The sequence below is a fragment of the Doryrhamphus excisus genome, chromosome 1, assembly GCF_030265055.1.
Source record: "Doryrhamphus excisus isolate RoL2022-K1 chromosome 1, RoL_Dexc_1.0, whole genome shotgun sequence".
In the NCBI taxonomy this organism is placed as follows: Eukaryota; Metazoa; Chordata; class Actinopteri; order Syngnathiformes; family Syngnathidae; genus Doryrhamphus; species Doryrhamphus excisus.
In genome coordinates this window covers 33,932,510-33,950,743 of record NC_080466.1, presented here as the reverse complement: position 1 = coordinate 33,950,743, position 18,234 = coordinate 33,932,510, and the positions used below count along the sequence as shown (strand labels likewise).

The window sequence follows — 18,234 nt, the reverse complement described above, 5'->3', positions numbered from 1 at the left end:
GCACCGGCAATGTTGTTATCAGAGGCAGGGAGATTGTAAATGTTGACACATACGCCAGCATTGCATTTAAATGTACGGCATCACACGCATCTTACGTGCAGCCTGGTTTTTACCGCCTTCCACCAACAAAAGTCTCCTAGCAGAAAACATTCCAAAGCCTTAAAATGGAGCTAATCGTCACACACCATGATCATAAAGTCATTATCAGTATTTGTTTGTCTAACAACCTGCTCCATATTGTTTATTTGGTTATGTAGGTGTCATAAGGCCATCGTAAAAAATAGCTTTCACCAGTGCTTCTCAATTAAAGGTCAGTAAGGATAATTCATAATGCCGCCTACAGAGAACATACTAACTCCTTATTTCTAAAATCACAAATACTTCAACTTGCTGATATAGTTCATCTTCAAACAGCTAAAATAATGCATAAGGCTAAAAATAACCAATTAGCTAAAAATGTCATCCTTGGTGGCCAGAAATATTTCAATATTGAACAAAGCAAAATTTGTTCTCAATCAGAAATCACTCCACACTCTTTATTGCTCTCTGGTTCTACCATATCTTACTTATTGTGTGGAAATATGGGCTAATAACTATAAAAGCAATCTTCACTCGCTAAATGTACTGCAAAAAAGGTCAGTAAGGATAATTCATAATACTAACTCCTTATTTCTAAAATCACAAATACTTCAACTTGCTGATATAGTTCATCTTCAAACAGCTAAAATAATGCATAAGGCTAAAAATAAGCTTTATTAGCTAAAAATGTCATCCAATACTTCTCTACAAGAGAGGAGAAGTATCATCTCAAGGAAGAAGTACATTTGAAATTAAAAATACAAAAAATAAAAAAAACCTCTCTCTCTCTCTCTCTCTCTCTCTCTCTCTCTCTCTCTCTCTCTCTCTATATATATATATATATATATATATATATATATATATATATATATATATATATATATATATATATATATATATATAATATAATAATAATATTATAATAATTGTAAAAAAAATTAAAAATAATTGTAAAAAAATAATTATTATGATAATAATTATATTAGAAAAGCAGGAAGTGAACAAATGTAACAGTTAGTGATTGTAAAAGTACCAGATGGAGGGGTAGGATTTAATAAGCTTTGCTTCTTCCTACTCCTTTTGGACATGTGGAACTGGGAACTGATTATGGGATGCACTCAATTGTAATCTGATGCATGTTCAAATGAAATAAAACCATTACCATTACCATTACCATTACCATTAATATTGGGCAAAAATACCACCTGTAAGTTGGTTGAAATGGTTATATGCTCACACCACGCCAGACAATGAGTCCACTGTTTAAGGGTCACCAGACCCCCTAAAAAGAGTCCAAATATGACCTGGACCTGGAGGTTGCTCCAAAAATTGACCAACTGGATTTGATAAAAACAAACAAAACCTGACACCTGAAATGAAAATGAAATTAAACCATTACAATTATTTTCTGTCAAGCCCCCCTAAGGAACAAAAATTTTGCCCGTCATTCACAATTCTTATGTGAAACATGAACATTTATTTCCCTTTTCTGTGCATTATGACGCCTGAAGATGAGTTAGTACTAGGTAGGTAACAATGCACATCATTGGGACGCTTAACTCCCGAACAAAAAACTTAAAAAAAAAAACACCAACAGTGTTCCAGTTCAATAACTGGCCTGTATATTAACTGAGCTACAGCTACATTGTTATCGTAGCAGCTAACACAAAGTACTTTATTTCTGGCAGAGTAACACAACGCCTCGCTAGACTCTCAGCATCACTCACAATGACTCAAGCTACTCCGTCGTCACGCTACCTAATGGTGCCGGTACTGTGTTGTTAGTTTTGAAGTTAATGCTTGGTTAGAAATCTGCATACAGCAACAATATTCTCTGCCTGGGGGAAGGAGGCGTCTTACCTTGTTGAAAGAAGTAGTGTCAGTTCCGATCAATGGGTTGTTTAAATTGTTGTAATATTTTAAATCATTAAAATACAGCAAGATACTGTAAGTATTACATGTTAGCATCAATGTACTTGCATGATCACAGCATGTATATAAAACGATAAATAGCATAGGGGGCTTCTTAGTCGAAATATGTGTATCCCAATGACGTACATTGTTCACTAGCTCATATTAACTAGTTTTCTGGCATTATAATGCACAGAAAAGGGAAAGAAATATGTGTCGTGAATGATGGGCAAAATTCCACAAAAGTGCAGGTCCCCTTTAACTGAGGCAAGTGAGGCCTACAGGCATCTTTTTGCAAATTGTTGTGGGGTCTTTTGTGACCTCTTGGATGAGTCAGCGCTGTGTTCTTGGAGTCATTTTGGTTCCCCACTGTTCCATGTTTTCACCGCTTGTGGATAATGGCTCTCACTGTGGTTGGCTGGAGTACCAAAACTAAGTTGTTGCAGACATAGATAGATCTCAATTACCTTCTTTCGGGGCGGGGGCGGGGGGGGGGGGGGGGTGGATTGTTTCAAAACCTTGTTACTGGTGTCTTAAAAGGGACCTATTATGCTCATTTTCGGCCCTTTGTATTGAGCTGGGGAATCCTATAGAGCAGCTACTCACAATAACCAGCACAGAAAGCTTTCTAGATCTTCCAGAATCTGCACCTATTCCAGCTGTATTTGTTTGGATTTCCAAAACACTTGTTCCACATTTGTTCCACCTCTGCTGTGATTGGTCCCACTCAGCTAGGCATGCCCATATCAGGATGTCTGTCTCACTGTGAAAAAACTCTCTGAAACCAAACAGTCAGAGCCTTCTTTCATCGCTCGCTTACAATGCGCAAACCTCTGAAACTTTGGCATTGTTTAACACGAGAATACAACACAGTACAGAAATAGAAAAACTACTACTACGAGTCTACTTTTCCAATGGAAAATTTTTTCAATGGAGTCAACATACAAAATACATGACTTTTTTTTCTTTCAGTACAAATGTAATAATTCTGATGGACTGTATTGTTGGGAGGCATTACGGGTCCCACATATTGATTTTTTTTCATGCTCCAGAGAGCCATGTGAGCAGGGGTCATGTTATTACTCAAGCCACAAATGGCACAAAGCCCCCCCAACCCCCCCACCCCCAAAACCTGATACAACCCCCCCCCCCCCCCCCCCCCCCAAACCTGTAAGATGTGAAGCAGACTGCAAAGCAATCGATGTCGCCTCTTGGTAAGCTGCAACTTATAAGTTCATTGCATTCTTAAAGGCATAAAGAAGTGGATTGTCGAGATTGTGAGGAGAAATAACAGGGGCCTCAGTTTTGTTTGCAAACAAAGATGGCCGCCACACAAATGAACACGACCATGAACATGACCGCTGACTTTTTTTTTTTCCTTTTATCTTCTTTTTTTTCTTCTCTTTTCACTTGTCTGGCCTATAAATGTAGTTAGACCGCTGACTTTTATTGGCCACTATGTGACATTGAACCCGCTGCTCTTTAATAGATACCATTTAAAAAAAAGTCAACATGTGAGAGGACACATCAAACAGGTTCATCGTTTCTGCTTGTAACAACCCTCATCTTGCACAAACAAAAGTCCAACGCCTCTACCAGCCCTTTAGAAGCAAAGAGTACGATGATGGATGATGGCGTTTTCTTCTGTCTTGAATATATTTGTAGCAGTGCTTCATTAAAATGCAAAACTTAATAGCGACTGTGGGTTAGTGCGTTAATAACGGCCACTGATCTCTCGCCTTCAGGACTTTTCTGTACATTATTACAGCCGCTGCGTGCCTGCTCCTTATTTCCTCTGAAATCAGCTCGTATATTATTTCATTTATACGGGGCTGGAAGTCTCCCGGTTTCTCTCAATACGAGCGCTTTCAAAAGAATCACGGCAATTCCAAATGAATAAGTAATGAACATTAACAAGTAGCTGTGGAAATTGCAGTCAAAACATTTCCTCTTGCCTTTTTCCTCTACCTGGAAAAAAAAGTAATAATTTCAAGGTCCACACACATCTTGTTAATATGCTTCCATAATGCGTGTGTATTTGGATGGCTGACTGCATGGTAAGCAGTAGCATATCCAATTTTACAGCCACACCAAATGGAATTAGTGCTTTCAAAGTGTGTTAAAATGCTGAAAAATTGTTTCACTGTAATTTTGCATGCAATGCGATTCTGGAAGGTTATGAGTGACGTGGCATGGAGTTGTTCTCCAATTGCTGTGTAGTTCCCAAGCTTCTGTATGTTATAGAGGAGGTATACACTCAAAAAATAAATGTTTAGCCTCAACAAAAAAAATCAACGCAACAATTTCCATTAGTCTTTCTTAGTTATGACAACTTAATTTGAAATGGCTTTGAACCAACAAACAATATTGCATTGCACGAATTAGCTTTTCCTCTTCACTCAAAGCTTATTTTAAGTACTGCTTACTGAATAATTGTTGTCATAGGGACACGTTTTTAAGTTCGAAATTCAAACAAATATGTTAAGTCAACTGACTTAATCATTTTATTCAAAGTAGTTTAATTTGTTGTCTACTTAATTATAATAACAATGCACACAGCTTTTTAAGTAGCAGCTGGTGAATGCATGGCAGACGTTCCCCACCATGGCCATGACGCAACCTGCATCTAGTATCTAGTATATTTATAGGTATTTAGTGCTCATTGCCTCTACTGCAGCTAACATTAGCTAGCTACAGTTTGCTAATGACAGTTAGCTAATAGCTGAGCAAGCCTAACATCAACAACAGTAATATAGAGTAGACAGTATTACTGATGCTTCATATTTATTGAGAGTGGTACTGTAGTCCTAAATAATGTGATATACACTTGTCCATTTATTATTTTAGCCACTGTGCAGCACAACCCACCAGCTCTCCTAAGATGCTGCCCTCAACAACTAGTTCCTTTCAGACTAGCAGTCGCAGCTTGGTCTTTGGTCTGGGCCCCCTTTGATAACCCTATAGAAAATGATGCTGGATAGACATTCATTGTACTCAACATTTCCAGGTCAACTTTTTGGCAATTAGACTAGAAATTGCACATTTTCCGAAATTTTACATAAGTGTGAGGTGGCACTCCTAAATCTCAATGGATTTCCTCAAAACAAGACATGTTTATGTTCATTCGAAAAAAAATGGAATGCCAGTCAAATTGATATTATGAATTTAAAATTTCCCATTCAAATTTGATGCACCGTAATATATATATATATGTGTGGAAACAGTGCTATAGAAGCTAGCAGTCACATGGTTAAACAAGCTAAATTTGACTTATCTCAACGAAAGTCTACTGTGACTAATTTAAACCCGTCACTTCAATAGAACAATTAGAAATACATTTTACTCACCATGAAATGTTGCTTCAGCCTCCTGGTCTGTCTTGTCTTGTAGGAGATGGAACTTAAAATGGAAAGATTAATGTTCAGAAAAATTATGTTACCAAGCTAATTTTATTAAGTCATGGCAACTTGAAATTTGTTTGAAGCTTACCAACAATAACATTTGAGTGTATATGACATGCAAAATTAAGTTCATGTAATAGCCAACATTATTATTTGAACATAACTTGAAAAATAAAGTTAGCAACTTAGAAAGTTTATCTAAATCAATTAATATTTTTTTACATTGCATTTATGTATTAAATCAAGTGGTGTCAACAGATACTCTGAATTACTTTTTAGAGCAGGGGTCTTAAACACGCGGCCCGCGGGACACTAGTTTGAGGTCCCCGCCTTGATATGAAAGTTTAATGTTCGTGCTGATATGTTAGTGTTGATATGGATGCTGTATGGTATCATGTACCCAGAAAAAATGATTACATTTGATTAATGTTCATGTTAAAGGTTAAATAACTGTTAATAGTTATCCTCCCTATCCGTGTGGAAGTGGTACGTTTTTGGCTATTTAAGTTTAAAGGAAATAACTTGAAGGCTACCGTTTAGGTCGCTAGTTCTCTAGTTTGCGAGTTAGCATGTGTCTCAAGACCCTGCAGTTGCGCAATATGTTGTAAATAAAAAGAGTATAAATGTGACTATAGTCGTGTTTTGTCATGTCTACAGGGCTCTAATAATGCTTTGTTCATTTTAATCTGAAAAAAATAATTTGTCTACCCACCAACTATATGTGGTTTCTTAAGTTTTTATTATTTGCCGTTTTATTATTATTATTATTATTGTTATTATTATTATTATTATATGTATTGATTTATTGCTGATTGATTTGTCTTTATTCTTGATTTATTTTCCATCTTATTTTGTGCAGAAAAATAAAAATTAAGATATAGATACAGTGGAATGTATCAGAGCTTTTATTGTAGAAAATCGGAACCAAAGCACTGAAAACGTTTGTATATTTTTCTGTTTTTAATAAATGCTGTTGTTGTGTTATTGGAAAACCTGATGTGGCCCAGCCTTGCCCAGACCCTAGCTCCAGTAGCCCCCGGGTAAATTGAGTTTGAGACCTCTACGCTACACCCTGGACTGATCGAGAGCGCGGCTGGAATGATGCAAAAGAGACGTTGCACTAAACGCAACATACTTTAGGGGGCAGCACTCGGCTGAAGCGGGACTTTCAAAGTCCGCTCACGTGACCCTGTTACCGGAAGTAAATAACCTGCCTTCCCGCGCTGCTACGCTGCTTCAAAAAAAAGGCACTTATGCGATTTTGTAACGATATGGACGAGCTTTATCTGGACAACATCGACGAATTTGTCAACGACCACGATAAGATCGTAAGGACGCCTGTATTCGATTTGGTGTCACGTTTACTGAGCGAGCTTTGAAACCAACATCTGGGGCGTCGTGTTTAGCTGCCAAACACGTTAAAAGCTGCCTTTTTACAGACACACACACACACAGTTCCATTCAGCATGTTTGGGAGCCTCCAGTTGTTCCATGTGCTGTTTTCATTCATTCGGCTTTTCTTGTAGGTCTTAAATGGCATTAAAATACTAAGAAAACACCATGGTTGGCATTAGTTAGTAACGAACAACCGCTGTTTTGTTTTGTTTGGAACCAAACGTTCCCAACATACAGCCTTTTTCCATTTCTCCCATAATATTTGCATGCGACATTGATATTAGAAAGGAAGACTGCAATATTGCATACACTTATTGCATGAAACACTTCTATGCTAGGACTACGTTATGCTAGCCATAGCATTTCAGTATGTGGAATCAAACTATGGAATGGATTGAGTAAGGACCTCAAACAATGCACAACGATGAGCCAATTCAAGAAACAATACAGGCAGTTGATGTTTGCTAAATACAAGGATGAAGAGTCTTGAACCAGTCATGATGTGCTATATATATCACTATATTGACACTTAACTATGGTACCTATTATGGCATTGGATGCTCATATCAGCAGGAAGTGAACAAATGTAACAGTTAGTGATTGTAAAAGTACCAGATGGAGGGGTAGGATTTAATAAGCTTTGCTTCTTCCTACTCCTTTTGGACATGTGAAACTCTGAACTGATTGTGTGATGCATTCAATTGTAATCTGATGCATGTTCAAATGAAATAAAACCATTACATCATATATGTTTTTCTATTGAACAGGTGACATTCAAATGGCTGAGTCTTACTCTTGGAGTCCATGTCAATACAGCAAAACGGTGAGTGACTCTTTTTATTTATGTATTAGAATTAGTCTACATGATCATATAGTAACCTGACTTTTCACTTAATTCATCAAATATCTTCTTTCCAGAATGCTCTTTCACTACTTGGACCACAAGAGGAAGGAAAGCTCTGCTCAGCTCCACGCTACATACTTGGTGTCAGGAAGATGTGTGGACAACGGTCAAACAGTGAGCAACAACTCCAAATCCACGACTGTGTCATTTTGTATGATTAAAGTATTGTTTTCTTCTTAGAGTCACAAGGTGTCTGTGGTGCGTGAGGACCAGCTGGAAGGTGCATTCATTGATTCCCGTGTTTTTGTGTATTTTGACAGTAAATTTGGGCGTTTCATGTTGCAGATTTTAAGTCCAAGATGAGTTTGATCGTCAGCGTTCATGTGTACAGCGTCCAGAAAGCTTTGCTGAAAGACAGCGGGCCGCTGTACACCGTCGACTACGACGCCGTCAAAGACAATCTGCTCAACTGCAGCAAGTAAGTTGAAATCATCTCAGGGAGTCGTGTAGAATTCCATGATGTTGAAGGGGATTTTGGTCAGACTAGTTTAGTCTGAATATGGGAATGGTCATGGTAATGGTAATGGTTTTACAGTAAACCTCGGATATATCGGATTCAATTGTTCCCACTGGTTTTGTCCGATATAAGCGAAATCCGTTATATGCGTATACCGGAAAATGTCCGTTTTACGCATATATCGGATTTATATCCGGTATATGCGTAAATCGGATTTTATCCGTTATAAAAAGGCACTTCCTTGACTATGTTTCCAATGTACCTGGACTGGGCAATGAAAAGAGACGTAAGGTAATGAGAATTTAACTTTATTGGACTCTGAGCATAACAAATTGTTAATTAAGCTAGGCCCTGTTACGCCCGTCAGGCCTACGTTATTTCCAATAGTGAGGTTAAGATCTCATTCACTGCTGTGCTAGTATTATTGACGTCACTCACTTTTATATTTGTCCTAAATCTGGAGCCAGGAGAAAGACAATAGCCAGTGACATCAACAAGATTAGCATAACGATGCGGCCATCCGATATATGCGAGGGAAATTTATTGGAAATTCACTGGAACGGGACTGGAGATTTTGTCCGAAATAGGCGAAATCCGTTATAAAAAATCAGATATATGCAATGAATTTTTATTGGAAATGCATTACAGAAAAATCGGTTCTTTTTTTATCTGTCCGTTGTGAGCGAATTTCCGATATATCCGAGGTTTACTGTATTTCATTTGAACATGCATCAGATTACAATTGAGTGCATCCCATAATCAGTTCCCAGTTCCACATGTCCAAAAGGAGTAGGAAGAAGCAAAGCTTATTCAATCCTACCCCTCCATCTGGTACTTTTACAATCACTAACTGTTACATTTGTTCACTTCCTGCTTTCCATAATACAGTTTAAGTTTTTTTTTGTTTGTTTGTTTCTTATTCCGTACCTTTCTAATTTAGTTATTAGGATGTCATGATTGATTGTATCAAAGGCTTTTGTCAGATCCATGAATACTACGGCTGCAGAATATGGGAATTCACGGCACTGTTTGTCCTCTGCTTGCAGGTACAGTGCAATCCGATGTTCAAGCGCGGTGCCCATGTCCTCGCTGGAGCTGCAGCAGGTGCGGGGGACGCAGCGAGACGCTCCGCCAGAGCACGAGAGCAAAAAGCCTTCCGTTAACGGTGAGGCTAAAGTGACTTCCAAAATGGCCACCAAACCGGCCAAAGGCATCATGGGAATGTTCGCGAGCAAAGGAACTGCGACTAAGAGTGAAAATAGCAGCAAAGATGTGAAGGCGGAGCCTCAGGAAGAAGCGGCCGAGGTTTGTCTCCACAGTTGAAATTGTGAATGAACACTGAATGAACACTTTGGTCTTTTTTTTTTTTTTTTTAGGTTGACTTGCCGAAAAACAAAACATCTGCAAAGTCCAATCCCATGATGAACTTCTTTGGGAATCAAACCACAAGTCAGTCACGGCCATCTCAATTCCATGTAGTTTTCTGCAAAATGCAGTAATGCAAAAATTGTATCTTTAGAGAAACAAGACAGAACGGTGAAGGCGGAGGAGGAAGTCAAGAAAGACGCTCCGTTGTCATCCTCAGTGGAGCAGCAAAGCTCAAGTTTGCCGAGTGAAAAGCAGCAAGGTCTTCTCACCGTGGAACCTCCAAAGCATGCCAAGAAAGACTCGAGAAGGTCTGTGTTCCTAATGAAGTGACCGCTCGCTTTATTCACGGCTGCCTTATTTGCTGCAATTGTTGTCTTTCTTTCCTCTTCCTGAAGCAAAAGCAAGCGAGTGGAGATGTCCGATAGCGAGGAGGAGGAGAAGATGGATAAGAAGAAGAGACGAAGGATTAAGAGGCCTGTCACCGACAGCAGTGACGAAGACGGTAAGCATTTTTTTACTCATCACTTCTAATTCCCTACATCACCGGACCGACTCATATCCTTCAGCATTCCTATCATTGTTGGGCCGTGCTCGTCTACCCCATCCCTGGAGGTGGCGGTAAGGCGCATTACAAAGTGAGCCACCTTTCTTTTTTTTCTTTCCACCACAGTGCCACATGTTGGATGTGGTGTCACTGCCCTGTGTCCGCAATGCAAGCGGACTGTAAAAGCAAAATAGTGAAAATAAATTTTACCCAGATCTGCACCAGAATGTAATATCTTGGCTAATAATAATAATAATAATAATACATTTTGGGCGGCACGGCGGACGAGTGGTTAGCACGCAGACCCCACAGCTAGGAGACCAGGGTTCAATTCCACCCTCGGCCATCTCTGTGTGGAGTTTGCATGTTCTCCCCGTGCATGCGTGGGTTTTCTCCGGGTACTCCTGTTTCCTCCCACATTCCAAAAACATGCTAGGTTAATTGGCCACTCCAAATTGGCCATATGTATGAATGTGAGTGTGAATGGTTGTTTGTCTATATGTGCCCTGTGATTGGCTGGCCACCAGTCCAGGGTGTACCCTGCCTCTCGCCCGAAGACAGCTGGGATAGGCTCCAGCACCCCCCGCGACCCTCGTGAGGAAAAAGCGGAAGAGAATGAATGAATAATAATGAATAATACATTTTACTTGTATAGCGCTTTTCAGAGTACTCAAAGATGCTTTACAGATAGATAGAGAGATGGATAGACAGACTTTCTTTATTGTCATTGCACAATATCACAGCAGTGAAATGTCGTTGCCTGTCTCCCGCATAATGATAAATAATAATAATGTGGAGAATAAATAGATGACATCAAATTTGAACAACAATGTACATACAGCGTAAACAGTAATTTGTACAAATAATGTAAATAATTTTGAATAAATAATAATATCAATATGCATTAATAATATCCCACATAATAGAGAAAAAGAAATAAAAATAGAGTAGAATAAAAAAAGAGTAAAAGATGCATTAAAATACAATATCCATACATTCATTCAGAGCTAAAAAAAAAAAAAAAGGCTAAAAGCAGGGCGCAGCTGTCAGGTATAAAAAGTTAGACATTAAAAACGGATTTAAACAGGTGGGTTTTTTGTTGTTTTTTGAAGGAGAGAAGGTCGGGGCAAGCACGGAGTGAACGGGGCAAAGAGTTCCAGAGGGTGGGGGCAGCGATGGAGAAGGCTCTGTCTAGAGAAGCTAGAGATTAAGGATCGACCGATACATCGGACGGGTGATATATCGGGCCGATATTTGCGTTCTTTACTTGAATCGGTATCGGCTGATACGCGCGTGGGATCGGCAATGTGTTTTTCAACCACATGATTTAGAGAGAGGCATCCGCCGGGCAGCTTTGTGTTGCCGGAGGACCCTGCAACACACGCAGTCATCACATTGATGCTAGATAAAACTTAATGGTAATGGTTTAATTTCACTTGAACATGCATCAGATTACAATTGAGTGCATCCCATAATCAGTTCACAGTTCCATATGTCCAAAAGGAGTAGGAAGAAGCAAAGTTTATTAAATCCTACCCCTCCATCTGGTACTTTTACAATCAGTAACTGTTATAGTGATATATATAGCACATCATGACTGGTTCAAGACTCTTCATCCTTGTATTTAGCAAACATCAACTGCTTGTATTGTTTCTTGAATTGGCTCATCGTTGTGCATTGTTTGATTTCCTTACTCAATCCATTCCATAGTTTGATTCCACATACTGAAATGCTATGGCTAGCATAACGTAGTCCTAGCATAGAAGTGTTTCAAATGTACTTCTTCCCTGAGATCATATTTCTCCTCTCTTGTAGAGAATTGCTTATTTTTAGCCTTATGCATTATTTTAGCTGTTTGAAGATGAACTATATCAGCAAGTTGAAGTATTTGTGATTTTAAAAATAAGGAGTTAGTATTATGAATTATCCTTACTGACCTTTTTGCAGTACATGTAGCGAGTGAAGATTGCTTTTATAGTTATTAGCCCATATTTCCACACAATAAGTAAGATATGGTAGAACCAGAGAGCAATAAAGAGTGTGGAGTGATTTCTGATTGACAACAAATTTTGCTTTGTTCAATATTGAAATATTTCTGGCCACCTTATGTTGTATATTTGTAATATGAGGTTTCCAGTTCATATTTTCATCTATTGTGATCCCCAAACTACGACAGAAATGTTTTGCACATGATTGAATGTTTATTCCTTTTAATGCAGTATGATTTTTTTTTTTGCCGTTTTAAATGTGTGTTTAAGAAAGCTGAATCCTCCTGTGTTCAGTGTTTACATTTCAATAAGTAAATAATTACTTCTGTCTCGGACATGCAGTCATTCCAGATTCTCCCCAGCCGACAGAAGCAAGAGAAGCATCACCGGCTCCCATCAAGGCGCTCCAACCTATTATACATGTAAATATGACAATGTTGATGCCGTAATGCTTATATTCAACCGAGTGATTCATCTCCATGTGTCATTACAGCCGGGAGACTCCCAGGCCAAGATACGCAAGCGGAGACGTGTCCTCAAGTCTAAGACCTTCGTAGATGATGAAGGGTGCATTGGTAAATCCAACTCTTGATTTTCAAATGTTGACATTTCACTCGGTATGCACCGATGCATATTTGGTCACTTCTGAACTGATCCGGCTATATTTAATTTACATATTTAGTGATACCAGAGCTCTGTTTGCTTTTAATATACAGAACCACACACACACACACACACACAAGCTGTCAGCTGTTAAATCACACATAATTGTCACTATATTATCATTATTTATTAACTAAGTATGAGTTTGTGTAATGTTTTGTATGGCTGTGAAGGAGGGCTGCGTGATATAACGATATTTTCTAAAATTTTTCTGGGCAGAAGCCCAGAGGCTAGCAAACAGGCTACCATGTAGCCTGAAGAACCCGGCAAGGAATAAGCAGTAACTCAGTAATATGGAGGTACTTCGAATACAGAGCATTAAAAAAAAATCATTTTCAGCACCTTAAAACTTGGCCCAAACTTCATTCATTCATTTTCTACCGCTTATCCTCACTACGGTTGCGGGGGTGCTGGAGCCTATCCCAGCTGTCTTCGGGCGAGAGGCGGGGTGCACCCTGGACTGGTGGCCAGCCAATCACAGGGCACATATAGACAAACAACCATTCACACTCACATTCATACCTATGGACAATTTGGAGTGGCCAATTAACCTAGCATGTTTTTGGAATGTGGGAGGAAACCGGAGTACCCGGAGAAAACCCACGCATGCACGGGGAGAACATGCAAACTCCACATAGCGATGGCTGAGGGTGGGATTGAACTGGGGTCTCCGAGCTGTGAGGTCTGCACGTGACCGCCGTGCAGCCCTGAACTTAGTAATAACCTGCTAAACTTAGTCATTTAATGGTAATGGTTTAATTTAATGTGAACATGCATCAGATTACAATTGAGTGCATCCCATAATCAGTTCACAGTTCCACATGTCCAAAAGGAGTAGGAAGAAGCAAAGCTTATTAAATCCTACCCCTCCATCTGGTACTTTTACGATCACTAACTGTTACATTTCTTCACTTCCTGCTTTCCATAATACAGTTTAAGGGTGTTTTTTTTTTTTTTAATAATGCACCTCATACCGAAGTAGGAGGTGATATGAGCATCCAATGCCATAATGGGTACCATAGTAAGTGTCAATATAGTGATATATATAGCACATCATGACTGGTTCAAGACTCTTCATCCTTGTATTTAGCAAACATCAACTGCCTGTATTGTTTCTTGAATTGGCTCATCGTTGTGCATTGTTTGAGGTCCTTACTCAATCCATTCCATAGTTTGATTCCACATACTGAAATGCTATGGCTAGCATAACGTAGTCCTAGCATAGAAGTGTTTCAGATGTACTTCTTCCCTGAGATCATATTTATCCTCTCTTGTAGAGAAGTTTTAGCTCTTTGCTAATTGCTTATTTTTAGCCTTATACATTATTTTAGCTGTTTGGAAATTAACTATATCAGCAAGTTTAAGTATTTGTGATTTTAGAAATAAGGCGTTAGTATGAATTATCCTTACTGACCTTTTTTGCAGTACATTTAGCGAGTGAAGATTAAGAATAAGATTAAGAATAACTTCATAATAACCTTAACTGAATTTATCACGACAAGCTCTACCACAAAGGTAGAAGGAAGGTCGACAGCTGCTAAGCCTGATGCAGTTGACACGTTGGTATTCCTGCCACAAAATAAGGACATGCTTGTGTCTTTTTTAAAAGTATTTTTAAATGTCCTCTTAAAGCAGGCCCACCGTCATATTTTGTCCAGGGTGTACCCTGCCTCTTGCCCAAAGTCAGCTGGGATAGGCCGCTTTCCTAATTTTCCATACGCAGTTGTCTTTGTTCTCTGTATTCACAGTTGCTGCAAATGTTTCTCGTCAATATCTCCACAGTGACAGAGAAAGGCTACGAAAGTGAGTCCTACTCTGAAAATGAAGATGCCACCCCTAGCGCCCCCAAACGAGCGACCACAAGTCCACTCCGAGCGCCAACAAACGGCAAAGACAAGGAGAAGAAAAATCCAAAGAAAATGTCTGCTAATGCCAGCAAAGGAACTAAACAGGCATCCATTATGGGATTTTTCCAGAAGAAATGATGGACACCTTGCATAACACACTCACACACACACACACACACCCCACAGAAGCTTCCAGTACCTCCAAAGTAAGCTGCTCAATAAACACCGATGGAAAACACTTTTTCATTAGTAGTATCTTCTTTTCGCAGTAACAGTAACTGGATTTATTTGCACAACATAATTGGCTTTTTTCATCTTCATTGTCATTCAAATCACAAACTGAATGCTGATTGCAGATTGATGCTGGTTACGGTCAAAGTCGTTGGTCGGCAACATGTGGCTCTGGATCCGCAGGCGGCTTACTTGTTGCGGTTCCCTTCATCAAGCACTGTGATTTCTTCTTTAGCACACATTAGGGGACGTGCATTTTCAAAAAGAATGTGAAGTATCCAATTCACTGATAGGCCATGAATGCATTTAGACTGCGTTCTGACTGATTGGTGGAACAAGGCAGGGGAAGGTAGGCTAGTGTCTACTGTGAGACTCACTGAGTGGGAGAGAATAGAAGGATAGGGAGTTTTGAGATGAGTCTGAAGCAAGTTACTGCCACGGAATTGATAGCATAGCAATATAGTTTTATAACAAAAAGCTCACTGTAGCGATGTGCCGATGACTCCATAGTCGTAGTGCAGGGGTCTCAAACGCAATTTACTTGGGGGCAACTGGAGCTCGGGTCTGGGTGAGACTGGGCTGCATCAGGTTTTCCAAAAAATACAAATAAAAAACGCATTTATTAAAAACGAAAAATTTTTTAAAACTTCGCTTTGGTTCCAATTTTCTACAAGAAAAGACAATTTGGAGTGGCCAATTAACCTAGCATGTTTTTGGAATGTGGGAGGAAACCAGAGTACCCGGAGAAAACCCACGCATCCACGGGGAGAACATGCAAACTCCACACAAAGATGGCCGAGGGTGGAATTGAACCATGGTCTCCTAGCTGTGAGGTCTGCACGCTAACCACTCGACCGCCGTGCAACCCGTATAAATACTTGTTTTTCGAAATTTTCCCGTTTGACTGGAAAAGTACCAACTGGTGTGGACTGGTGACTCGGATGACCCCTGATGTAAAGTATGACCATGTAGCCATGAGATAGCTTTACAACTGTGCATCCGTAACGCCTTATTATCAATTTAAAACAGTTCTTGTGTTGTATCTGTTTAATGTCGACAAGCCGGTGCAGGCCTATAGAAGTAGTGGTTCTTCATTTCCTGCTTTATAAGCACCAACCAGGCACATTTTGTAGATGGATGTACAATATGTAAAGTCATGTCACGTTTTTGCTCATGATAGCCACCGCAGGTCTTTGGTTTGCATTGGCTAGACCAAATGAACTCACACGTCAGTGCCGCACCCTCTCCACAAGCACACAAAGTGGGCCGGTATAACTGGTCTTTCTCATGAGCCAGACGACACTGACTGACGAGGAAGATGATCTCCTCAGCTGGGCGTGGTTAAAGAAATAATGTGTATGGAAGCTCATGGACTTTTTTTTTTTTTTTAGTTTGTCCCAGCTGGAGCTGCCATTGCAGACGTTCACAAAAGACAGCTGAGTCACACCCTGTGGAAAGATCCTCTTTGCAGGGTAACAATAGATCCTGTGTTCCTCATATTCCAGTTCTCTGCCACTCTGTGGATCTTGCTATATACAGTATATACTGTATGGTAATGGTAATGGTAATGGTTTTATTTCATGTGAACATGCATCAGATTACAATTGAGTGCGTCCCATAATCAGTTCACAGTTCCACATGTCCAAAAGGAGTAGGAAGAAGCAAAGCTTATTAAATCCTACCCCTCCATCTGGTACTTTTACAATCACTAACTGTTACATTTGTTCACTTCCTGCTTTCCTAATACAATTATTATTGTAATAATATATATTTTTAAATAATTTTATAATGATTATGATAATAATATTATTATAATTATATTATTATTATATATTTTTGTATTTTTTGTATTTTTAATTTTTTAAATTTTTTGTATTTTTATTTATTTTTTGTCACATAGGAGGTGAGCATCCAATGCCATAATGGGTACCATAGTAAGTGTCAATATAGTGATATATATAGCACATCATGACTGGTTCAAGACTCTTCATCCTTGTATTTAGCAAACATCAACTGCTTGTATTGTTTCTTGAATTGGCTCATCGTTGTGCATTGTTTGAGGTCCTTACTCAATCCATTCCATAGTTTGATTCCACATACTGAAATGCTATGGCTAGCATAACGTAGTCCTAGCATAGAAGTGTTTCAAATGTACTTCTTCCCTGAGATCATATTTGTCCTCTCTTGTAGAGAAGTATTGGGTGACATTTTAGCGAATTGCTTATTTTTAGCCTTATGCATTATTTTAGCTGTTTGAAGATGAACTATATCAGCAAGTCTCTGTAGGCGGCATTATGAATTATCCTTACTGACCTTTTTTGCAGTACATTTATTTAGCGAGTGAAGATTAAGAATAAGATTAAGAATAACTTCATAATAACAAATTTTGCTTTGTTCAATATTGAAATATTTCTGGCCACCCTATGTTGTATATTTGTAATATGAGGTTTCCAGCTCATATTTTCATCTATTGTGATCCCCAGAAATGTATTTTCCTTCACCCTTTCAATGTCTGCACCGTCTGTTTGTATTTGCTGGTACGTGTCCTTTCTGCTGTTACCAAACAGCATGATTTTAGTTTTACTATTATCAATCTATTATCATCAAACCATCTTTTTAATATGACCATTTCTTCTCTGACCTTTCTATTGATTTCGTCTGTACTCCCTCCAGAACAAAAAGCAGTGGTATCATCCGCAAATAATACCAGCTTTAAGTCTTTTGTAACTTTGGAGATATCATTGATGTACAAGTTGAACAGTTTTGGCCCCAGTATTGACCCCTGGGGAACTCCGCACATAATATATGAACTTGCAGATGTGTATTCTCCTAGCTGTATGTATTGCTCCCTGTCAGCTAAGTAGCTTTTGACCCAGTTCACACACATATAGTAAATATATATACAGGGTCAGGCAAAATGACCTGACACATTTGTAGGTTAAATAAAAGGCAAATAAAGTAAAGAAACAAAAAAGTGTATTTTCGAAAAGTACATATAATGCCAATGTTTTTCGTTTCTTTCGTTTCTTCTCAAACACGCGGCCCGTGGTCCAAATGTGGCCTGCAGGACACTAGTTTGAGGCCCCAGTAAACACTGAAGATCACCATCAGGTACACATTGTCTGCAAATAGCAGAGACAAGATCATCAGTCCCCACATTTTTAGCTGTGCCTACAAATTCTGTCCATGAAAATGATGAACAGTGACAAAGGGAAGCCTTGGCGGAGGCCAACGTTCACCGGAAACAGGCTCGACTTACTGCTGGCAATGCGGACCAGACTCCTGCCCTGTTTGTACAAGGACCTAATCCCGCGGGGGACACTGTTGAATGCCTTTACCAGGTCCACAAAACACATGTAGACCGCTTGGGCAAACTCCCATGTGCCCTCTAGGACAGGGGTCTCAAACATGCGGCCCGCGGGACAAATGTAGCCCGCAGGACACTAG

The 18,234-nt window shown here is 39.3% G+C and overlaps 1 protein-coding gene across 6 annotated transcripts in view; it reads left to right on the top strand.

Moving 5' to 3' along the window:
* The window catches only part of pold3 (polymerase (DNA-directed), delta 3, accessory subunit), a 39,744-nt gene extending 24,957 nt beyond the window's left edge, over positions 1-14,787 (top strand). For 5 of the 6 annotated variants that reach the window (XM_058081492.1, XM_058081474.1, XM_058081465.1 and 2 more), the window contains 11 exons: positions 7,553-7,608; positions 7,704-7,803; positions 7,870-7,909; positions 7,975-8,107; positions 9,193-9,451; positions 9,523-9,595; positions 9,666-9,822; positions 9,910-10,016; positions 12,389-12,468; positions 12,540-12,621; positions 14,492-14,787. In XM_058081492.1, the coding sequence (XP_057937475.1) occupies positions 7,553-7,608; positions 7,704-7,803; positions 7,870-7,909; positions 7,975-8,107; positions 9,193-9,451; positions 9,523-9,595; positions 9,666-9,822; positions 9,910-10,016; positions 12,389-12,468; positions 12,540-12,621; positions 14,492-14,694 (1,290 nt within the window). In that variant the 3' untranslated portion in view covers positions 14,695-14,787. Of the gene's footprint in view, positions 1-6,552; positions 6,719-7,552; positions 7,609-7,703; positions 7,804-7,869; positions 7,910-7,974; positions 8,108-9,192; positions 9,452-9,522; positions 9,596-9,665; positions 9,823-9,909; positions 10,017-12,388; positions 12,469-12,539; positions 12,622-14,491 lie in introns of those variants that run through there. The other variant, XM_058081446.1, reaches the window with a different exon arrangement.
* The last annotated feature ends 3,447 nt before the right edge of the window (positions 14,788-18,234 follow it).